At 35.3% G+C, this 25,743-nt stretch overlaps 1 protein-coding gene across 4 annotated transcripts in view; it reads left to right on the top strand.

The window, feature by feature from the left end:
- PHF6 (PHD finger protein 6) overlaps nucleotides 1-25,500 on the top strand; it is a 52,736-nt gene extending 27,236 nt beyond the window's left edge. For 2 of the 4 annotated variants that reach the window (XM_060137018.1, XM_060137017.1), the window contains 6 exons: nucleotides 9,397-9,563; nucleotides 9,733-9,876; nucleotides 11,247-11,351; nucleotides 13,831-13,964; nucleotides 21,907-22,036; nucleotides 22,364-25,500. In XM_060137018.1, the coding sequence (XP_059993001.1) occupies nucleotides 9,397-9,563; nucleotides 9,733-9,876; nucleotides 11,247-11,351; nucleotides 13,831-13,964; nucleotides 21,907-22,036 (680 nt within the window). In that variant the 3' untranslated portion in view covers nucleotides 22,364-25,500. Of the gene's footprint in view, nucleotides 1-9,393; nucleotides 9,564-9,732; nucleotides 9,877-11,246; nucleotides 11,352-12,114; nucleotides 12,223-13,830; nucleotides 13,965-21,906; nucleotides 22,037-22,363 lie in introns of all 4 variants that reach the window. The other 2 variants (XM_060137015.1, XM_060137016.1) reach the window with 2 other exon arrangements.
- Nucleotides 25,501-25,743: the final 243 nt, after the last annotated feature.

Below are 25,743 nucleotides of genomic sequence, written 5' to 3'. Positions count from 1 at the left end.
GAAATGAAAAAGGAGAAGTTACAACAGACACTGCAGAAATACAAAGCATCCTAAGAGACTACTACAAGCAACTCTGTGCCAATCAAATGGACAAACTGGAAGAAATGGACAAATTCTTAGAAAGGTTTAACCTTCCAAGACTGAACCAGGAAGAAATAGAAAATACGAACAGACCAATCAAAAGTAATGAAATTGAAACTGTGATTAAAAATCTTCCAACAAAAGTCCCGGACCAGATGGCTTCACAGGTGAATTCTATCAAACATTTAGAGAAGAGATAACACCCATCCTTCTCAAACTCTTCCAAAAAATTGCAGAAGAAGGAACACTCCCAAACTCATTCTATGAGGCCACCATCACCCTGATACCAAAACCAGACAGATACTACAAAAGAAGAAAATTACAGACCAATATCACTGATGAATATAGATGCAAAAATCCTCAACAAAATACTAGCAAACAGAATCCAACAACACATTAAAAGGTTCATACACCGTGATCAAGTGGGATTTATCCCAGGGATGCAAGGATTCTTCAGTATATGCAAATCAATCAACGTGATACACCATATTAACAAGTTGAAGCAGAAAAACCATATGATCATCTCAATAGATGCAGAAAAAGCTTTCAACAAAATTCAACACCCATTTATGATAAAAACTCTCCAGAAAGTGGGCACAGAGGGAACCTACCTCAACATAATAAAGGCCATATACGACAAACCCACAGCAAACATCATTCTCAATGGTGAAAAACTGAAACCATTTCCTCTAAGATCAGGAACAGGACGAGGATGTCCACTCTCACCACTGTTATTCAACATGGTTTTGGAAGTCCTTGCCACGGCAATCAGAGAAGAAAAAGAAATAAAAGCAATACAAATTGGAAAAGAAGAAGTAAAACTGTCAGCATTTGCAGATGTCATGATACTATACATAGAGTATCTTAAAGATGCCACCAGAAAACTACTAGAGCTAATCAATGAATTTGGTAAAGTTGCAGGATATAAGATTAATGCACAGAAATCTCTTGCATTCCTATACACTAAGGATGAAAAATCTGAAAGAAATTAAGGAAACACTCCCATTTACCATTGCAACAAAAAGAATAAAATACCTAGGAATAAACCTACCTAGGGAGACAAAAGACCTGTATGCAGAAAACTATAAGACACTGATGAAAGAAATTAAAGATATACAAACAGATGGAGAGATATACCATGTTCTTGGATTGGAAGAATCAATATTGTGAAAATGACTATACTACCCAAAGCAATCTACAGATTCAGTGCAATCCCTATCAAATTACCAATGGCATTTTTTACGCAACTAGAACAAAAAATCTTAAAATTTGTATGGAGACACAAAAGACCCCGAATAGCCAAAGCAGTCTTGAGGGAAAAAAACGGAGCTGGAGGAATCAGACTCTCTGACTTCAGACTATACTACAAAGCTACAGTAATCAAGACAGTATGGTACTGGCACAAAAACAGAAACATAGATCAATGGAACAGGATAGAAAGCCCAGAGATAAACCCACGCACTTATGGTCAACTAATCTATGACAAAGGAGGCAAGGATATACAATGAAGAAAAGACAGCCTCTTTAATAAGTGGTGCTGGGAAAACTGGACATCTACGTGTAAAAGAATGAAATTAGAACACTCCCTAACACCATACACAAAAATCAACTCAAAATAGAGGAGAGACCTAAATGTAAGACTGGACACTATAAAACTCTTAGAGGAAAACATAGGAAGAACACTGTTTGACATAAGTCACAGCAAGGTCTTTTTTGATCCACCTCCTAGAATAATGGAAATAAAAACAAAAATAAATAAATGGGACCTAATGAAACGTAGATTCTTTTGCAAAGCAAAGGAAACTACAAACAAGACAAACAGACAACCCTCAGAATGGGGGAAAATATTTGCAAATGAATCAATGGACAAAGGATTAATCTCCAAAATACATAAACAGCTTGTGCAGCTCAATATTAGAAAAACAAACAACCCAATCGAAAAATGGGCAGAAGACCTAAATAGACATTTCTCCAAAGAAGATATACAGATGGCCAAGAAGCGCACGAAAAGCTGCTCAACATCACTAATTATTAGAGAAATGCCAATCAAAAGTACAATGAGGTATCACCTCACTCCAGTTAGAATGGGCTTCATCAGAAAATCTACAAACAACAAATGCTGGAGAGGGTGTGGAGAAAAGGGAACCCTCTTTCACTGTTGGTGGGAATGTAAATTGATACAGCCACTATGGAGAACTGTATGGAGGTTCGTTAAAAAACTAAAAATAGAACTACCATACGACCAAGCAATCCCACTACTGGGCATATACCCTGAGAAAACCATAATTCAAAAAGAGTCATGTACCACAATGTTCATTGCAGCTGTATTTACAATAGCCAGGTCATGGAAGCAACCTAAATGCCCATCGACAGACAATTGGATAAAGAAGATGTGGTACATATATACAATGGAATATTACTCAGCCATAAAAAGGAACGAAATTGGGTCATTTGTTGAGACATGGATGCATCTATAGACTCATACAGAGTAAAGTAAGTCAGAAAGAGAAAAGCTAATATCGTATATTAACGCATATATGTGGAACCTAGAAAAGTGGTACAGATGAACCAGTTTGCAGGGCAGAAATAGACACAGATGTAGAGAACAAACGTATGGACACCAAGGGGGGAAGCGGCAGGGGGGTGGTGGTGGTGGTGTGATGAACTGAGCGATTGGGATTGACATATATACACTGATGTGTATAAAATTGATGACTAATAAGGACCTGCTGTATAAAAAAATAAAATTAAGAAATTTAAAAAAATGTAGGGACATGAGGAGAGCATAAAAAAAAAAAGCCCCATCACCCAGCTTTAGTAACCGTCAGCTCCTGGCCAGTCTTGTTTCATCTATACCCTTACCCACTTCGTCCACCTGGATTATTTTAAATTCAATCCCAGCTATCCTATTTCATTTTGGCACACTTAATTAAGAATAATATATTTATGTATGTTACATATTTATATATGTATATGCATATGCCTAAAAGAAATCATTTTTCTAATAACTTTACTGGAAAAGCAGAGTTTACTTGTGACCAGGGGCATGCAGAGCAAGTGCTCACCACGTTCCCATTGGAGACGGCAGGGCAGATGACCTCCAGTCTTGCTTTTGTAGCTGCCCTAAAGATTCAAAGCAGATGTGGTAATGCTTACCCCAACTTGAATGCTTGGCCTTTTTCTTAAAAAAAACATTCCGACAAATGTTATTGAGTGCCTGCTGGGTGTAGGCACATTGGGAGTTTAGAAAAGAAGCCCCTTGTGGACAAAGAGCTTAAAATCTACACAAGGTATGACAAGTAATAATTAACAATTGAATAGAATTTCATAGTTTATAAAGTGCTTTTCTCAAACATTTTCTTAAAGCAGCCTTTTCAGGAAGGTGTTCTTATTAGTCCCATTTGATATACCAGGAGACTTGCGAGTGTTAAGTAACTTCACCAAGTTAAGGCCTAGAAAGTGGCAGACTTCAGACTTTCTGTCCAGGGGTCCTTTCTACTTCATACTGTTAAGTGATGTGAGAATTTAGGAGAAGGAAGGAAATGGGGCTTAAACCAGGAAGATATAAGATGAGGAAAACATTGATTAGGAGGGAGAAGAGAATTGGTAAAGGGACAGATAGGGCTTATACAATACTAGGAGGAGGGGAGAGTTGGTTTCCTGGTAAGTTGGTCACCCCCCTGTCGCATAGGGGCAATCAGAAGGGTAACAGAGAAGGGCCTGGCCATTCTAAGGTGACATGGACATCTGTACTCATAAAGGTGGGGAACACTTGGTGGCACAGGAAAGGAGGACAACCTTATTTTGCTACCTACCTTATCAAGTCTGGATTTTTAGAAATTGTAGTTGTGAATACAAGGGTAAGGTTTTATTTTCTCCCATATTCTTTTGTTTGAATAGGTATATGAACATTGTACAAAAATCAGCAATACAAAAGAGTGTAGACTGTAAGTAAGCTTTCCTCTCATCCTTGTCCTTGTATCTCAGTTTCCAAATTTTTTTTGCTAAAAGCAACACCTACTGTCAGTTTCTTTTGTGTCCTTCCAGAGCGATGCATACATAAGCATATGTATAGCTATCCTTTTTCTAACTTGCAGGAGCATATGAAGATGTTTATTTCCATGATAGTGGGTATTACTACTTCCAAAGCATATAGTAGTGACTCACTGACATGTGTTTGTCCCAACTCTGCTACTCCCTAGCTTTATGATCTTAGGCAAAATTATTTAACTTTTCTGAATTTACTTATCTATAAAACGGAGGATGGGGATGGTGACTGATACAACCTCATGGGGCTGTTTTGAGATTGAATAAGATAATGCATGTAAACTGCATAGCACATCCTGTATAGTCAAAACTCAAAAAGCTCTAATGTTAGCTCTTATATTTTGGGTATTTGCATTTACATATTAAATGGAAAAGGGCAAGATGCAGAATAGTATGCTTAGAATGCCATTTGTTTGTATATGCTTTTAAAACGGATTTGCATATGCATAGAAAATAATAGCTGACATTTATTGAGAGTGTCTTATGTGCCAGGCCCTGTTCTAGATTAAGTACTTTACAGGAACTAACTCATTTAATTCAAGAACCCTCTGAGGTAGGTCTCAGGTCCAAGGACACACAGTCTGTGACAGATCCAGGATTCAAAACCAGGCTCTCTACCCTTGAGATTGAGAAAAGAAGCGTTAAGTTAACGGTACCTTGAGAGGAAGGGAGTGAGTATGAAGAAAGGGAAGCAAGGAAGCTAGGGTACCAGCTGGGAGTGCAGAGCAGATGGAATTGGAAGGTGGAAAGGAAGATTTTCCCTACTTTTATGCAGATAGTTCTTTATAATTATTATTAAAAATAACTTTTAAGAATGTTAAAACATTTTCACAGTTTTGAATTGGAAAAATAAACAATAAGTAACCATGAAAAATTTAAACAAAGGTGCTGTGACTAGCTTCATACTCACATTTTCATGTGCAAATAATTTTCAAATATTTTCTAGGATAAATTCCCAAAAATAAAATCACTGGGTCAAAGGGTTTAATCTTTTTAAGGTTCTCAATATGCATTGCCATATTACTTTCTAGAAAGGTTGTGCTAGATTATATTCCCGTCAGCAGTGGCTGACTTTACCCCCTCCTTTCACCACACTGGATGTTATAAATTCTTTTAAATACAAACGTAATACATAGCCCATTGTTAAAAAAATTAAAATAGTACAAAAGTACTATAAAAATAATTCAGAAAGCCCTCTCTTCACCCCAAAATCACACTCTCAGTAGTAGTAGAGTTCCTACTACTAACAGTTTGTAAATCTTCCTAGAACCTTTCTTACATACGTACAATCTTACATATATATGCATATGCTCACTATTTGTGATACAATGGCATCATAGTATACACAGATAATGTTATGCAACTTGTTTTTTTCATTCTGTGATGTATCAGACACCCTTCTCTGTGCATACAGATCAACCTCATTCTTTTTAACAGTTGTGTTACATCCCATAGAATAAATAGAACCATAGTTTATTTAAGGATTTCTCTTAATAAAAATCAGTTATATTTATTTTTTATGTGAAATGGGAATAAAACTGCATTGATCTTCCTCATACGTATGTGCTTATGTACTTATGCAAGTGATTCTATAGGATAAAGTTCTAGAAATGGGGATGCCAGGAGAGACTCTGTGCATTTAACATTGGGAATCAGTACTGTCACATGTACCAACAGTGTATGAGAGTGTCCAGTTCCCTACAACTGTGCTGGATATTATCAGTCTTATAATTTTTACGAATCTGATTATCTCATTTAATTTCCATTTCTCTTGTAATTAGTAAGGTTGTGCTTCTGCCCATGTTTTTTCAGTCATTTATGTTTCTTCTGTGAATTGTCAGTCCTATCCTTTGCATGTTTTTCTTTCAAGGTTTGTCTTTTTAAAATTGATTTGAAGTGCTGTCTGTAAAATATAGATATTAATTCCCTGCCACTAAATGGCTTCTTAGGTGTCCTAACCCCAAGATTATAAAAAAAATAATCTCTTCCATTTTCTTCTGTTACATTTCTGGTTTGTTATTTTATTAGATTTTTTGGATCCATCTCTAATTTTTTCATATAGTATGAGAAAAGGAATCTGAATTTTTAGAAAATGGGTACCCAGTTGTGCCATTATGTCTCTCCCCCACTCATTTGAAATGCTACCATTATCATACTCTGATTTCCCATATGCATGTGGGTCTCTTTTCAACCTGGCTTCCTCTTCTGACATGTGTCTATTCCTATGCCAGTGTTTTAACTACTGTTGCTTTATGGTATATTTTGATACCTTTTTTTAAAAAAGATAGTCTTGTGTATTATATATTTACTCTTCTAGAAAACTGTGGAATCAACTTTCAATTCTGTTTTATCAGCGTTTCATTAAATTAGGTTAGCAAGAACTGACACCATTCTAATGTTGATCCTATTCATCCAGAAGCATGGCTTATCTCAACATTTTTGTGGGGCTTCTTTTATATTTGTATTTCTAACACATTTTTTGTTGGGTTTATTGAAGTTTCTTACAACTACTTAAAGACTGCTATTTTGATAGGTGAAAATGGTATATCACTTAATTTACACTTCTTTGACTTAGAGACATCAAATTTTCTAAAAGTGTATTTATTTATTTATTTTAAAGTTTACTTTGGCTGTGTTGGGTCTTTGTTGCTGTGCGCGGGCTTTCTCTAGTTGCGGCGAGCGGGGGCTACTCTTCATTGCGGTGCGCAGGCTTCTCATTGCGGTGGCTTCTCTTGTTGCAGAGCATGGGCTCTAGACGCGTGGGCCTCAGTAGTTGCAGCACGTGGGCTCTGTAGTTGTGGCTCACAGGCTCTAGGGTGCAGGCTCAGTAGTTATGACGCACAGGCTTAGTTGCTCCGTGGCATGTGGGATCTTCCTGGACCAGGGATTGAACCCGTGTCCCCTGCATTGGCAGGGGGATTCTTAACCACTGTGCCACCAGGGAAGTCCCTAAAAGTATATTTAACTACTTATGTTCTACGAATTATTTGATCATACGGTTCACCCATTTTTCTGTTGAGGTCTTAATCTTTTATGAGCTTATCAGATCATAAAGATACTAATCCTTTGTCATAAGTACAGCAGATATTCTTCCAGTTTGTTTGCCTTCTAATTTTATCACTTTTTTTTACTTTCAGAAGTTTAAAAGTCTAATATAATTAAATCTGTCAATCTTTTGTGATTTTTTTTTTTTTTTTACTATTGCTGGTAAAGTCCCCTAAAATTTTATACTGAACGATTCCATGTTTAGGACAGACAAATACGCCATCTGGAAAACTAGCCATGTTGGCCTGATAATGGAATCAGTTAAGTAATTTCTTTATAGGTGTTTAACAATGTAGTGTTATTATAGTGTTAGTGATTATTTGTTTTCATTGTAAATAACAGAATATTATGTATATCATATATATGCTGTAATATATATCAGGATGATTGGAACATTTGGTTATGATTTTTCATTTTAATTTTTGGCACATGCAAGTAATTCTAATAGCTTTAATGAAATTCTGTGTCTTAAAAATTGTCAGATTGAATGTTTAAAGTAGGTGGCGTGTTCTGATGTGAAATTTGCTATAGTGTTAAGATCAGAATTATCTTTAATTGACTTGTCTGTCTTCACAGGGAGAGTTATTCACATGAATTTGTCTTATTGCCTATAAAACACTATCCACTTTTACCTTCCCCCCCCTTTCTTCCCTTAAATCCTACCATAGTTAGGTGAAGTTACATTGATATAAATTTTTATTAACTGTTTTGCAAATGGTCTAATGCTCTCAGTTCTTAGAGTTTATATATTCAAATATACTGATTAAATTACCCTTTTCTTATCATAATGAATGTGCTTTTATTGCTTAGGAAAAAACCCTTTAAAGTATTTATTAGGAAAGATCAGCATCTGAGAAGAGGAGTTGATATGCTTTCTCATGGAAGAAATTAGTCCGTGGAATTATAGTCGATAATTTATGGTAAAAGAAAAAACAATGTAGGTATTAGAACTATGCCTAAAACTTTCTATAGTTTGACACTAAGACAAGTGAATATTTGATTTTTATACCTTTTTGAACACTAAGTACATTGTCTTATATACAGTAGGCCCTCAATAAATATTTTTAGTGAATAACTGAATGAAGCACCTCTATTAATGGTAGAAATACTTTTCAAATTACTGGCAAGCACAGTTCTAAAACTTCTCCATAAATTTTGTTTAATCCATTAACGTATACACAGACAACCTGCACCATAGCTTTTCTACCACTTATGTTAGAAATTCCTTTTATACTTAATATTTGTTTAATTACTTGATCAATTGGTTAGTTCATTTGTAGATATGTTCCTTGGTGAATTTGATCTTTTGATTTTCATGATAGTTTAAAGAGCTATCTAGAGCAGTGCTGTACAATAGAACTTGTCTGTAATGATAGAAACATTCTATATCTGTGATGTCCAGTAGAGACTCAGCTTGCCACATGTGACTAATAAACACGTGAAATGTGGTCAGTGTGGCTGAGAAACTGAAGGTTTAATTTTTTTTTTTTTTTTTGCGGTACGGGGGCCTCTCACTGTTGTGGCCTCTCCCGTTGCGGAGCACAGGCTCCGGACGCGCAGGCTCAGCGGCCATGGCTCACAGGCCCAGCCGCTCCGCGGCATGTGGGATCTTCCCGGACCAGGGCACGAACCCATGTCCCCTGCCTCGGCAGGCAGACTCTCAACCACTGTGCCACCAGGGAAGCCCTAATTTCATTTAATTATAAATGACTTAAATTTTAAAAAGCCACATGTTGCCAGTGGCTACTATATTGGACAGCACAGATACACCTACTTTATTTTCATTTAGCTTTCCAAGTTATAGCAAGTTTATTTTCTGGGTAATTGTTCTGATTTCACCAACAGTGTGAGGTAAAACTCTTTGAAACCTATGGTAAAAAAAAAATTATACAAGATCTAATTCTAAAAAATTCCCTTATTAGAGTTTAGAAATGTTTATTGAATTATGTGCACAGTTAAGATCACAAAACTCATTTTCATAGAATTATAACTTTGATGGAAATAATTAATTTTACAGTTATTATAGTAAAACTATTTCTTTGTATTTCATTTTTGTTGCATTTATATGAAATGTTAGGCCACTATATCAAACATACCACAGATCATTTCTCCCCATATCTTGAGGTGATTTTATTCTAAGGAGAAACATATGTTCTAAGGACCCATGAACTAATGCTCATTTTAAGATTGGTCCATGTAAAGCTTTTATTCATTTTTAAGCAGCTGATCTAGAAGAAAGTTTTAATGAACATGAACTGGAGCCCTCATCACCTAAAAGTAAAAAGAAAAGTCGCAAAGGAAGGCCGCGAAAAACTAATTTTAAAGGACTGTCGGAAGATACCAGGTCCACATCCTCCCATGGAACAGATGAAATGGAGAGTAGTTCCTATGTAAGTAGAAAAATGTTGGATTCTTTCTTTTTGTTGCACCATGAATATTTCATCTGAACTGTATTGATAGGTAAAGTTAATCATTTGAAGTGTTAACTAAGCTTGAGGTACTGATAGCATATTTTCATGGATTTTTTTTCAAGGTTTTCATTTTCTTTTACATTTGCAGAGAGATAGGTCTCCACACAGAAGCAGCCCTAGTGACACCAGGCCTAAATGTGGATTTTGTCATGTAGGGGAGGAAGAAAATGAAGCAAGAGGAAAACTGCATATATTTAATGCCAAGAAGGCAGCTGCACATTATAAGTGCATGGTAAGTATGGTTCTTTTTATGTGCTTTTAAACACAAGTTTTGGAAAAGCATTTAGCTAGTAACCAAATATAGAACTTTCCTCCCCAGCATTAGTGTTTTAGAATTATGAATAGTGTATCCTATAATCTCAAATCTTTTTTTAAAAGTATAATTGACTTACAATATTATATTAGTTTCAGGTATACAACATAGTGATTCGATATTTTTATACATTACAAAATGATCACCACGATAAGACTACTTACCATCTGTCACCATACAAAGTTATTACAATATTATTGACTCTGTTTCCTATGCTGTACATTATATCCCCATGACTTATTTATTTTATAACTGGAAGTTCTATAAGCCCAAAATCTTCATAAACTCTAGATTTTAAAAAATATAGCCTTTATGATTTAGTGCGATTTAAAGTAATCCTAAGTATAGTTACTATGTTCCAGATAATCCATAATTAATGATTTTATAACTGTAAAAATTTCAGCTTTATAAACTTGTCTTGGAAGCTATGTTTGGCCTCCACTATAACCTCGTAGAAGTCTTTCTTATTGCACTTCATATACTATATTGCAGTTATTCATTTATGAACCTCTTTCCCCTAATAGACTCTTAAATCCCTTGAGGGTAAGAACTATATCTTATCTTTGCATCCTTAGATCCAGGTCTGACATATAGCATATGTAAACATTTTTGAACTAGATTGTATTGAATTACTCATCCCATTTATGATTAGGTTTTAAAAAATTATATTATTTAGGGAATTCCATGGCAGTCCAGTGGTTAGGAGTCCACGCTCTCACTGCCAAGGGCCCGGGTTCAATTCCTGGTCGGGGAACTAAGATCCCACAAGCCACATGGCATGGCCAAAAAAAATTTTTTTTTAAATTATATTATTCATATCAGAGGTTCTTAACCAGAGATGCATATCAAATTTACCTGGGGAGCTTTTTCCATAATATGTACCCTTGGAGTAGATCCCAAACATGTCTAGTTTGAAAAAAAAATCTCTAGGTGATTCTCATCTGCATCTATGATGGAAATTTGTCATTTTAAACTATTTTTGAAACTGTGGAAATGTAAAATAGTTGAGATGACAGGGTGACACTGCTGAACTCTCCTTGTTAAATGAAGCATTTAATCTTGGCTCCACACTGGCAACCTTAGTTTTATTCCATTGTCCTTATTTTGGGTTATATTTTAATCAGACGTGAATAGATTAAAAAATATTTGAGTCAGTACTTGATTATTATTAAAGAAAAGTCATCTTTCTCAGGATATTAAAATAATGTAACGTAAGTGTTCTTAAGTTGTTTAATCTTTTTCTCACAAGGATTCTGAATATTAAATGTTCCTGCATTTTTCTTTTCTAGTTATTTTCTTCTGGCACAGTCCAGCTCACAACAACATCAAGAGCAGAATTTGGAGATTTTGATATTAAAACTGTACTTCAGGAGATTAAGCGAGGAAAAAGAATGGTCTGTGCTTTTATGTTTATGCTATGCAACATTACTCTTCTGACTTTGTGCTTTAAATTTAGAACACATCTCAAATTTATCCAGTCATCAAAAAATTTAATATAAAGTAGTTCATATGTGAAAGTGAAGTATATATTTGACTTATTTGTAATATAATAAAGGATGCTGATGTTACTGAAAGTTATTCCTCTTTCTATGTAACTTCATTACCTAAGACAATTATACTGAGATTTATACTTCAGGGTATCTGAGAGTCTTTTAGTAAAATAAATGAAGATGTGAACATGACACACCTTATTAAGTTTAAAATGTTAAATTGTTTAAGCTCGCTTAAAGAAAAATTCCATGACCCCAATAGAACATTGAGAATCCCCCCTTGTTGTTATTCATTCTTTTTTTTTAAATAAAAGGAGATTTTTTCAGAGCCTTCTGTTTAGTTAAAGTTCACATACATAGTTATATCTTTTAATATGTTTATCATAGCTTTAAAGTTTCCTTTATAAAATGTGCCTAAGTCTCATGTTTTTAAACATACTGAATTACTAATAAATAGCTTTAAGAAATAATGGCATCTTTATTTGATGACTTACTCCTTTACAGTCTGTGAATATTATAAAATGTCATTGGAATGCAGAATCTTTTCTTTAAGACAGCAGTTGTCTCTAGAAATGACTATTTAAAAATTTTTTTATTGTGAAAATTTTCAAACATCAAAATTAGAAAGACTAGTAACACACGTCTATCCATCACCTTGACTCATCAGTTATCAAGAATTTGCGGCACTCGTTTCATCTATGCCTTTTATTCTTGTTGCTTGAAGTATTTTAAAGCAGAGCTGAGACTTCATATCATTTCACCTCTACATATTTCAGTATGTATCTCTTAAAAGTTGGACATTTTCTTACCTAACCACAATGTCATTACACCTTATAAATTAACAATGAGTCTTCAGTGTTATTTAATACCTAGTTCGTATTTCCCCAGTTGTATCAAAACTATCTTTTTAAAGTTGGTTTGTGTGAATCAGAGGAGGTTCACATATTACATTTGGTTGTTATATTTCCCTTAAGTAATCTAGGGCACTCCCTCCTCCCTGTCTCTGTTGTCTCTGTTTTTGTTTTGTTGTATGCCATTGACATGTTGAAGAAAACAAATTAATTGTCCTGTAGAATATCCCACATGTTTTATTTGTCTGTTTGCTTTTTCACAATGCTATTTAACTTGTCCCTCTATCCGCCAGATTTTCTTTTAAAGTGGAAGTTAGATGTAAAGCTTGATTAGATTCATTTTCAACATTTTGGGGGGTAAGAACACTTCACAGGTGGGACTATATCATCCATATTTTATCACATCAGACAAGTCATAATGTCTGACCTTGGATTCAGGTGGTGAGTTGATCCCTCCGTTGTGAAGCTCCCCTTCGATCTTTCATCTGGTGGTTTCAGGCATTGTTGATCTTTGTCTGAATCCATAAGAAATGACTTTTTCTTTGTGGAACTGCATTTTTGAAGGTATAAAGATTTTTGATGTCAGTTGTTCCATTTAAACCCAGTTCAGTTTTTTGATACTTTGATTACTCTTCTAAAAATGAAACTCCTTTAAAACAGAATGTGGAGTACTAAAAAAAAAATAAAGGGGAAAAAATCACTTCATCGTATGTAGCACAATGTTGTGTCATACAGCTAAAGTCAAATAGGTGACTAGGATAACAATTCATATTCTCTTGATCAACTTATTTACCTCTGCACTGTTGAATCTTAGTGTCAACACTAACCTAGCATTTCCCCAAGTGTGCTCCAAAGGAAGTCAGTCCATCGGGATGCTCTCCCACTGCTCCAAAGTTAAAAGGGCATCTGGAGTTCAGTAAACTTGGGAACTGTTTACTATACCCTCCTTCCTGGAGGAAGGCTGTCAGAAGTTCTACAATCAAGTAATCTGTTGAAAACTAGCATTTCTCAAACTTCTCTGACTATGAAACCCTTCTTCCAACAATCACCTTAAGTCTTAAAAAGATGTCAGCCCCTTTAGTCTGTTTCTGCCCTTTTGCCTACTTGGTAGCAATCCCTCTCTGAGAATCTTCTCATTCTTCCCCCCAGCCATAATAGGAAAGGAACTGATCTCAGGGAGAAAAAGAAGCCAACCACTAAAATACAGAATATATTTTTGTGTGTGTGTTTGGCAGTATTAAGGAGTGTTCCCTTTATGTTTAGATGTCAGCTCTCTGATGGTTAGTAGAGTTAAATAATGGAAACATCAGGGGTGACTACATATTAGAAAGTCTATCAAAGTATGATTTAAATTGCAGTGTTATTTAATACATATGCTATACAATAAGTTCAGTGCACTCTTTTTCAATAGAAAAACTGGCTGTTTTCTTTGTAACGTGGACTGTTTGGCTGAAATAGCTAAAATAGAAGAAATAAGATTGCATAAACTTTGAAATACTGCTTATGATTATTCTTTCTCTTCCCTTAAACAGAAATGTACACTTTGCAGTCAGCCCGGTGCTACTATTGGATGTGAAATAAAAGCCTGTGTTAAGACTTACCATTACCACTGTGGAGTACAAGACAAAGCTAAATACATTGAAAATATGTCACGAGGAATTTACAAGTAAGAGAACAATTGTCCATTTTCCTAAACTTGTCAGTAAGTAACTGCCCTTAAATAGATGACATTAGTTTACTTGCTCACTCTTCTTAGGTGGTGTTTAGCCAAGTGTAGAATACTAAGGACTCTGTATAAGAAATGAGTACTGCAATTGACATTTTCCTCTGCCTACACATCCCTGGATTAGCATTCATTCAATCAGTATTTTTATGCTTCCTGTGTGCCAGGCATTGTGCTAGGAGCTGGGCATACAATAGTGATCAAAACAGACAGAGACAGTGTCCTCATGAAAGCTTACAGTCTAGTGGGAGAGAGATATATCAATTAAATGGTCACATAAATATACAATCATAAACTTCGTAAGTGCTGTAAAAGATGTTACAAAGCGCTGTGACAGCATGTAACAAGGAGGAGCTAACCTACTAGTCTGTAGTGGGGGAGTGTTTGGGAATTTCCTTAAGGAAATAGTGCTTGAGCAGAGATATGAAGGGCGAAATGAATGTGGGCATTGGGAAGGCGTTCTAGGCAGAGAGAACAGCGTGTGCAAGGCCCTAAGATGGGAGAGAAACAAGGGTGCAAATGAGGGGGTGGGTGGTAGGAGGCTACTGCTGAGGGTCCAGGTGAGAATTGTGGGTAACTTAGAATAGGATATAGTTGTGAAGGCAGAAGTTGAAAAGATACACTTGGAAGACTGATGAAAGAGTAAGGTTTGGAGATTTGGGATTACATGTTACCCTCCTTTTTATGGGCCTCCACTTACCAGTGCTGCGTTGGGCTAGTGTTATCAATGTGAATCTACAATGGTTCCCTTTGTTTAATCGAATGGAGAATAAGTTGGTAGAGATCCCTGAATATTTATTTGGTTTGCCTTTGCAAGTTGTAAAGCACTTCCTCGCTCTCACATTCCCAGCGTGCAATAAACCAGTGACTCAGGGTCTCCTATTCCATGGACAAAGCAGTTTGCGTAAGCAGTCACCAAGTCATTTGGGTGATTGCGTGAGGTGCTAATGCTGTATTATAAAATTGGCCAAACTTCGCTTAATAATAAAGGCACATGTTTTTCAAGTGAGTTCTATCAAGCCTTGAAGGAACAGATAATTCCAATGTTATTTAAAGACGTCCAGCACATAGCAAAAAATGGAAAACTTCTTGGTTCATTCTGTAACACGTGCATAGCTGTGACACCAAACCTAACAAAGACAGCATTTAACAACAAAAATTTTAAAACTAGAGACCAGTCTTAACTTTTATAAATATATGTACCAAAATCTGAAATAAAATATTAGAAAATCAAATCCAGGGCTGTAGTCTAACAATTTAAAGATTATTCAAAATTAGGAAATATATAAATGTGACCTGTTACAATTAATAAAGAAAAATCCTAGTGGATAGTGAAAAGACATTTGATACCATTCAACATCCATTTCTGAATTTTAAAGTAAGGTAGCAAGAGTGCTCTTGGTGGTAAGCTAGGAGTCTTAATAGAGTGTTAGGAGAGACAAAAACGGCAAACAGCTTATTTAGTGTTAAAGTAAATGGACCATGGTTCTTAGCCAGAGCTGAGCCTCAGAATCGCCTGGAGGTGGATACGGCCCTCTTTAGAAATGTTCATGCCTAGGCCCTACCCTCAGATTTAAATTCAGTGGGTTGAGGCCCAAACCATGTATTTTGATGACTCTGCAGGTGATTCTCAGGTTCATCTCTAATTGAGAGCCACTATATCAATACACTTTCATTCAGATCAGGAACAAGACAAGGGTGCCAACTGCCAACGTTAACTTTCACTCTTTTTCTGGAGGGTTAAGCCTGTGCAATGAGAAAAGGAAGGAAAATGTATAGTAAATGTTGTGAAGGAGAAAAATACAATTGTCAATATTATTGATATTACTGTCTACTAAGAAAATCCAAAGAAATCAGCTCTGAATTTATTAAAACTTATAAGAGCTCGGTAAGGCTGCTGAATATGAGATGAATTCTTAAAAACAATTCCAGTAATAACTACTTAGGAAATGTAAAGGAAAAATGTCTATCCCACCACACACACACACACACACACACACACACACACACACACACACACACACACACACACACACACACACACACACACACGTACGTGCATACACATACACCAATGGTGAACCTTTTTTAAAAATAGCATTTTACATAGGACCCCAATGAATGACGAAATATATTATGTTCCTTGATAGGCTCAACTTTGAAAGATACCTATTCTCCCCAAATTAATCTATATACTTAATACAATTTTAATGAAATCCAACTTTTTGAGTTTTATCTAAAAAAGTAAATGTGGTATTATTGTCTATTAGTAATGATTGTTACCTTATATAACAGGAAAAGAAATAGAAGCTTAAACAAGATAGAAGTTTGTTTCTCCCCTAAAAGACGTCCAGAGGAAAGAAGTGCAGATGTGGTAGGCAGCTTTTCAGTGTTATCGTTGGCCTCCATTAGCGTCTTTCTGCTGTCTCCTCCTTGGGCTTCCTTCCATAGGAAGCAGGAGGAAGCAAGGGCAAAGGAAGATGGAAGGACAAAGTAGCTGTTGCTCCAGCTGAGTCAGGCTTTAATCAGCCTTCCTAGAAGTTCCATACATGCTTCTGCTCAGCATCTCATTTGCCAGAATTTAGTCATATGTCCAAAGGAGGCTGGGAAATATACTCTTAGTGGACACATTGCTACCCAAACAAAATATGGTTTAGTACTATGGAGGGTGGTGGGGGATAGATAGTGGGGTAGCCAACTAGTATAGCACATGAAGCCAAGAAAATTTTTAATGCAATTGAGAGGAGAAATCCCCTGTTAGATATCAAAGCCAATCATATAGTAATTAAAACAGTATCACATAAGATAGATCACAGAAGATCACAGAAGACAGATCCGTGTCTTTGTTGGAATCTTATAAATAATTGTGGTAGCATTTTATATATGTGGAGACAATGGATTAATTCAGTACCTGATATCTATACAGTTGGCTCTCCATTTAGAAAACGGTCTTGACCCAGGGAACTCTACTCAATATTCTCTAATAACCTATATGGGAAAAGAATCACTGATTCACTTTGCTGTACACCTGAAACTAACACAACATTGTAAGTTAACTATACTCCAATAAAAATTTAAAAACAAAGAAAAAGAAAAGAAAACAATCTTGAGTATAGGTGGCCTTTCTAAGCATGATAGGGAACTCAGAACTTTTATTTGACTACATTAAAATTAGACTACCTAAAGAGAACTCCAAATCATTACGAAAAACACAACCCAGTTTAAAAAATGGGTAAAGGACGTGAACAGGCAGTTTATAGAAGAAATAGCCATGGGTTATAAGCACATGAAAAACTGTTCAACCTTATTAGTAATGAATCAAATGCAAATTAAAACAAGATCTTACCAATTTTGGCAAAGATGAATAGGATTTAGACTATCTACTGTTAGCTAGGTTTTTGAGACACAGGCATTCTTATTCCATGTTAAGGTTGAATATAATAAATTGGTACAATTTTTTAGGAGAGCAATTTATTATTGGAGATGAAAACCTTAAAATAGTATATATCTTTTGCTACTAGTGTGCTTGTAGGGATTGAGCAGACAACAGTGCAGAGATGTATGTGCAAGAAGTGTCATTGCATTATCGTTAGTGATAGTGGCAACACCCACTAGGGCATCTTCTTAGACTCAACTATACTTCAAACTGACAAGATTACCCCAGATGGCATCAGTCTACTCAGGAAGAATATAGACAAGAACTACAGCTTGCCAGCAGGGTGGCATCAAATATTCGTCTTCTCTGAGAGTCCTTGCAGCAGTCATTGTAGCAGTACAGCTCAGGTCCAATAAGATATGATCCACATTGGGGAAAAGCCTCATACCCCATTGGAGTCAGCACCTCTTAACAATACAGTCATATAGGCATAGATAATTTTCAGGTTACACCACACTGAAAGAGGACCAAAGATAAGACTTCTTATCAGAATATGCATATTTTTCCCAGTCCAGGTACAGTCTACCAACTGGGGGGGTAACATAGCCTAGTAAAATAGTTGACACACTAATTTTTGTTAAGTTGCTAGAGGAAGAGAGCTAAAGAGTTAACCAAAGGTGAAATTCTCATGTGGAATGGGAAAAGATTTTTAACTTTTCACCCACAATAGCAAAGAAAGAAAGAGAGAGAGAGGGAGGGAGGGAGGGAGGGAGAAAGAGAGAAAGGAAGGAAGGGAGGAAGGAAGGAAGGAAGGGGAGAGAGAAAGAAAGAAGGAAAGAAAGAAAATCAAATCAGAATTCTATCAGGAGATTTAGTAAATAAATTTTAGTACATACATGTATCTAGTGGAATACTATGCAGAAATTAAAGAATAAAGTAGACCCATGTGTAGAGTTGTGGAGAGGCATTTCAGTGATTGAGTCAGGGGAAAAAGTTGCATAATTCTATTTTAGCATATAAAAAGTACGTGTGTACACACACGTACAAGATTTGTGTATGTTTTTTATACATAGAAAATTTTCTAGGAGCATAGTCAGCAAACTTAATAGTTGTCATCTCTCATTCGTTGCATAGGGGTGGAGAAGAGGCAATTTTATATTCTCCTTTATATGTTTCATGAGCAATCCATTATTTTTAAAAGTAGCCAATAATATTTTAAAATAACAGGCCCATTTAAAATGTCTAGAATTAGATATGTGGAGAATTATTGTGTTTACATTTTAACTTTATTTAGATATTTTCACAATAGTTACCCGTTTTCATTTCAGGAAAAGATGGAAAATGTAGATAAGAAAAATAAAACTAAATGTCAACTTTAATTCTACCACCAGAGATAATAACTTTAAATCTTTTGGAATATTTTCTTCTAGACATTTGTGTCATTGTGTATATGTGTATATTTATAAAAACAAAACTTTCTTATATATACTCTTTTATAACCTGTTTTCCACTTACTATATCTTTAGTAGAGGCATTTTTTTTCTGTGACGTTAAACAGTTGTACATCACCATTTTAATGGTTGCATAGTATTCCAGTGTATGGGTGTATTAGTTTGTTTAATCAGTTCTCTTTTTAGACATTTAGATGGCTTTTATTTTTTAGCTGTTAGAAAACCATGTTGCAGTGATCATTTCTAAACAAAAGTATTTGGACTGGGATCCATGATGATTTGAAATGCTCTTTTTACTTTTTCACATTGAAATTTGTTTCTTAAATCTGCTTAGAAGTGGATTCCAGATTTTTTCATAGAGACCATGGAGTTCAAATGAGTCCGTAAGCAGGCAGTTTGGGGAGAGAAGAATGGACAAATGAAAGGAAATGCAAGGAGGAATATTTCTGAATGAAGTGGCTTCCTTCCCTCCTACATGTGACTTGCTTTCTTTCTTTACCAGCCCTTTCTGGATCCTGAATATATTCATATTAAAAAGGCGAGGGAAGATTATATAGTGATCTGTTTATCCTGTTTTATTGTCTTTATTGTATTTCTAAGCTATTTAAATATGTATTTTTCTAAAATGTCAGCCTCCCACCATAAAACAGTAAGTTCTGTGACAGCAGAGATCTTGTTTGACTGGTCAGTACCTGCGGCCTTGGTGTCCAGACTGGTGAAAGACACATAATAGGCCTATGGGAAATAGTCCTTGAGTGAAAAATAATCCGATAAAAAGATTAAAATTTGTTCTAACAAGAAAGGGCTCATCCTTTTAGATAAAACTCTGTTATAAAAATTTCTAAAAGCCCACAAAAATAGAAGAGTATAACAACCCCAGTCTCAGCAGGTACCAACTTATTGCTACGGTTGTTTCATCTACATTTTTTTTCTTTCTGAGGTATGTTAAAGCAGAATCCCAGATCTCTTGTCATTTTATCCTTACATACTTCAATATCACTATGCTATCATCACATCTTATAAAATTAACAGTAAATTCTTATTATCATCTTATACCTGGTTCACTTTGGCATTTCCCCAATTGTCTTGAAGATGTCTTTTTAGACTTGATTTGTTCAAACCTCAATACATGCAAGGTCCTTACATTGCATTTAATGGATGTCTCTTAAGTCTCTCTCAATATAGAGCAGTCCCCACTCCACCCTTGCCTTTTCCTTCTACCTGTTAAGGAACCCTGATAAGTTGTCCTGTAAAAGTCCCATATTCTAGATTTATCAATTTGCATTTTCCTGATGTCATTTACCTCATTTCTCTACCCCTCTGTATATCCTGTAATTTATAAGTTGGCTCAAAGGCTTAATTAGATTCAGGTTATATTTGGGGGAAGATACTTAATAGGTGCACTATATAGAAGTGATATTTGATACTTGAACTCATGATTGAACTCATGATTTAAAGTGATTCCTAACATGCAGCGTTTGAAGAGTAGAAATTCTCCATAGTTCTTTGAAAATGTTTTAAGAATAAAAAATGATGAGCAAAACTAGGTCAGAAGTCAGTTGTTATTGCTGCCCCCCCAGCCCCACCCCTGCCGTTTATTCTACTCACTTGTTAGAAACTTTTCATGTTAAACCTAGTCTTACACCATTTGTGGCAGATGAATTCCTGTGATCATCTTTTATCCGTTGCTGACCACAAGAGGGCATCCACTGAACATTTTCTAAGCATTGTTCCATCTTGTCATCTTGTGTATAATTGACCTAAAACTGAGCTCAGATCAGCTCCCACCCTTCTTTGATTATTGTAGGGGTATTTAACTATAAAAAATATAGTGATGTATATACAGTAAAGTGGCCTAAACCTTTGTTCAAAATCACCTGCATTGCTATTTTCATTAAAAACAATGAATTTCAAGTATATACCCAAGTAAAAGGTTGTCGGAACAGCATGATGTCAAAGTATCCCTCCAGAGATGGTTTGTTAATTTCAAAGAGGGAATACTTACCCTTACGATAGAGAAATCTGGCCGTTTCTACCACCTTAAAGCAAGTGAAAACAGCACACTCATAGCAGGACATTCTGAAATTACATGCATCCTGAGGTATGCAGGATTACCTACAAAGTATCCTGGACTAACAAAGGAAAGTTGAACCTAAACTTAACCAAGGCCTTAGACCTTGTTTCTAGTTTACAGGAAATAAAGGGTGAGAGAAAACCAAATAAAACATTCACAGGGACTTCCCTGGCGGTCTAGTGGTTAGGACTCGGCGCTTCCGCTGCCGTGGCCTGGGTTCAGTCCCTGGTCAGGGAACTAAGATCCCACAAGCTGTGCAGAGCGGCCAAAAAATGAAAAAAAAAAACTGTAGAAAAGACTCTTAAAAACCAAACCAAAACAAAAACATTACCACAGTTAGATAAATCCAAAATGTGGTGTAGTTGACGAGGCATATGGTCTGACTCTTCCCAGAAGGTCAGTGTCATGGGGAAAAAAAGAAATTAAAGGAGCCAGTCTACATCATGAGAAACATAGCTAAATGCAGTACCTGGAAAACTGTTAGGTGACTCATAAAGGTGTTCTAGTAAAGGCCAGGACACTAATGATGAAAAGGTACTTGAGGAGTTTGAGTAAAATTGTTTCATGAAATGTGAGCAGAAAGCAGCAGCATGTATACAATTTATATTATTTCCTAAAATGTGCTTTGAAATTATGTATATGAACCATTATAGAATTTCATTATTTCATATATATACCTAAAAGTTGATATTTTCATGTTGGCCAAGAACTTTTTTTAATCTCATTGGGCAAAGTGAGGAATTGCCTTATATTTGGACATATGTGGTTTTATTTCAGACGAACTTTTATTATTTCATTAATAGAGTGCTTTCCTTTCTATCTTTTAGACAGAGATGGACCTATAGCTAATTGTGGGGTGTTTTTTTAGTGTGGATGAGGAAACCCAGATTTTAAATGGGCATGGACCTCATCCACTAATGACATAAATATATTCTCATCAACAATGACAAAACATTTTGAGATTTTTATCTTTCATCATTGTAGACTATATTGTAAAAATCATAGTGGAAATGATGAGAGAGATGAAGAAGATGAGGAACGAGAGAGTAAAAGCCGGGGAAAAGTAGAAATTGATCAGCAACAACTAACTCAGCAGCAACTTAATGGAAACTAGGTATGAAAGTTAATTATATTGGCTCTGTTGTCAGGATACAGTATACACACTGATAAATACGTATTGAGGTAATAATGTGCAGTATGATTTTCTTAATGCTATTATGTTTAGTTAAGCATGTTACTAGAATGCTGAGGATGTGTAGGCTTGCATAGTTTTTTTCTTTTAACTAGCTGATTTTGTAATAATAAACACAAGCTATCCACTTTATCAATAAATGTAGTTGTAATGTCAAACCAATAAGATATTCTTGCTCCTCAATAACATTATATTATTGTGTTCCCCTCAAGCATCATATTTTACATTTTTTTATCATCTTTTAAACAGGTTCATGGGACAGAGTTAGAAAACTGGGAATGAATAAGACATCCATAACTACTATTCTTTTTTCACTGTTTTCTAAAATCAAAAAGGGTTTGTAACTTTTTACTGCCCAACTCTTAGATCCTTCATTGAACTGCCTAAAAACATCTTGTTTGTTTTATGAGCCTTCACTAGATGGCAGAGTTTGACATGTTGATATTACGTAGCTGTAGTTTGCAGTTTCTGGGAAGCAATTGAAACACTATTAACCCTGTGTATAGTGTCAACAGTTAAAGCAGACATTGAAATGAAGTAAGCTATATTTCTGGACTGAACAAAGTTCTACTGTTTAGAGTGTCTAAGTTTGTTTAGTGGATTCATACTCAAGGGAAAGCATAAGCAAATTTCACTTTACAGTGCAAACACGCCTCTGGTGGCAGCACATGGGAATTTATGAATTTTTTTTCCGCACTCAAGTAATGGAGGCGAGAAATGAAGAGAACCTTCTTTTTCTCTTGGCTTCGACAGCACATGCTAAAAATCTCTTCCAAGAAGTGTGCTAAAGCTTTTCATTTGGTTCCTGTTAAAGTTGTTCTCACTGACCAGCATGAACTCAGGCAACTGGTGATTGATTATAAGCTCTGAGCTCCAGTGCTTACAGCAAAATTCTCTTGACAGTAACCCTCTTCTCTTTTCATGTCATACAAAGAGCTTCTAGCAAAATGATTGGATCCTTTCAAGTTTAAACTAACATTTGGCAACAGCAAATTAAGCCTCTTTAACCTTTAAAGGGTTACCACTTACTAAGGACTTTAGCCACCGTGTCTGAAACCCGTTCCTCTCAAGTGCCGTGTTGTTGTGGAACACTTCATATATTGGCCCAAAGTATGTAAGGAGATCTCATGTGCTGTAGAAGTAAAAAAAAAAAAAACAGTCTTTGCATAAAGCAGTATTTATTTTTAATTTTGTGACCACTATTTTAGAAACTTTATTTAATATTTTTAATGTTTTCATTAATTGCTTTGCTTATCTATAAAATAGGATTCTGTGTCCTATTTTTCTTCTGGTAGGGTTCAGTGGTGTTTTATTGATCATCTGAATTGTTCCTCAAAGCCTAAGAACCCAGCTTTTTAGAAAGGATTTTCACACTGGCATTTCTAGCTAGTGATATTTTCTTCCACTTACCTGCTGAAGCACATTTATATATTTCTTTATGGCAAAACCAAAAAATTTTAGTTGTGTTCTGCCGAATATTACCATAGCACCTCAATATCAAGGGTAGGGATTCTGATTTCTGAATTATTAGTTAACCTACCACATTAAAGCAAATTAGCCAACAAGAAATAACATGTTAACTTGACTGTACATTGAGATATTCTGCAGCTTATGGAAAAGCATTTTAAAAATGTAACAGGTGGAAAATTACACTGTGCTTAACGACTGATTTTTTTTAACTGCTAGTCCCTTAAAGTCACATTTGTCAAGTGTGTATTCACACATTTACTTAAACCAAGGGACTCGATGACTGCTTTATTTTAACCATCTTTTATTATTTTTAGAAGGAAACTAGCTTTTAGTAGTGGATTGCCCTATATGTTTTTCTCCTTTTGCTCTAAATATACCATTGGATTTTTTGTGTGTGTATGTGATGAATTTTCAAAATTCACCATGACTTGAAGTGCAACGACAGATCTAGATGTTTGTTTACCAAGCTATGTGACTTTTCCCAAAGGATCTGTACTTTATTTCCCTACAGCAGCTTGAAACCCATTATTTTAAATCTTTGAATCACTGTGTCTAGATCATTTTTACATTGTGTGCCATAGACTTACCCATGGAATAATAGAGCACCTTCATTTTTGGACAACTACTGTAATGATGTTTTAGGAAAAATGGAAGGTGCCGGGGGTAATAATGGCCAGTCAATAATCATGTAATGGACTTCAAATACAATAGCTGTCAGTTAATGGATTTGTTATGTAATAAACTGTATGACTTTGTATGGGTTTCTTCAACCCTTTCTCTGCCACTAGCAACCAGAATAGCACTTTACCATTTGGTTGGCTAGATAAGTGGCTGGCTACCTATTTTTCTCACTGTGGTGTGATTGGCTAAATAGTCTTTCATTAAAAATTGAAATGTAAATTGAAGTCACATGAAAAATCACCTTTGGTTGTAAACCTCCAATATTTTGATTCTCTATCCATGTTTTCGTCACATGCTGAGTAAAAGTGCCTTACAATGTAAAAATTGTACAGTACTTATGTTCCCAAGTAGCATCATCATCTTCTGGGTAGTAATTACATCGTGGTATGACTATTTAGAAAAATGGACCTCAGCAGTGTATTTACCGTTCATCTCCTAAGTCCTTAACTGTAGTTTTAATAAGCATGACATTATTTGATAAGTATATAACATTTACATCATTTCAAAAAATACTGCCATGACTGTCTTTTATGCGTATTTTAGCTTGAAATTTTGAAGCGTCTTTTCTTTTCTCCTTTTTTTTTCCCTTTTTTGTTTTGTTTTCGTTATCGATATTAAACAGTGTAATCTTTGCAAGCGTATATTGAAGATTATTCTGGAGCATTTATTGCCTTACCAGAAATGTTAGTAAGAAATGTTCTTTAGAGTAGAAAGATAGACTTGAGTTTCTATACTTTAATAAGAGCTCTTTGTTCCTGGGGGGAGGGGGGATGGGAGGGGTGAGTTTTACTTTCATCTCAGTTTATTAAATACCCACAAATGAAATACATTTTATTTCAAGGATCATCCATTTTAGAATTTCAGATAGTACTTGCTCAGGAGTACATGCTACTCAAGATATTAAGAGAATAACAAGATATGTAGATCTACTGTTGAATCAGAATCTATGTACTTGAACAAATGTGTGACTCAAATATCTCAAAGCAAAAGAAAAGTGTTCTAGAATGTTGTTGCTTTTTTAAAAAGCACTAAAGTTAGACCAAGGTATACAGTTTTGTTCTAACAGACATTTAGGTTAATTGTAAAGATAAGGAATGCATTATGGGTCAAAATCAAACATTCCTCTCATGTTATGTATATTTTGTTCCTGTTATATTGGCTTTATTTTCAGAATTGTAGTTTGTAGTATTAGTTTCCTTTTATTGGTATTCTTGCATATACTATTCATTCAATAAATGAGTTATGACTTTCATGTTCGTATTTATGTCTTTTTTGTGCAAGGGTATGATGAAGCTTATTTGTAACAGCAATAGTACTGTGTTCCTTTTAGTCTTGCTTTTATTTCAAGGTGAAATACCTAGTTTGTTTAATAAATTTGTCGTTAAACAAGTATGAGAGAGAAAAATGTGAATTTGAGTTTAGTTCAAAGTTTCACACATAAGGCTTTATCAGGGAGAGAATCAGCACTCTTTCAAAAG

This window comes from Lagenorhynchus albirostris, chromosome X (genome assembly GCF_949774975.1).
Source record: "Lagenorhynchus albirostris chromosome X, mLagAlb1.1, whole genome shotgun sequence".
Lineage (NCBI taxonomy): Eukaryota > Metazoa > Chordata > Mammalia > Artiodactyla > Delphinidae > Lagenorhynchus > Lagenorhynchus albirostris.
The sequence above is the reverse complement of the archived record's forward strand: the minus strand, read 5'-3'. Positions and strand labels throughout refer to the sequence as shown.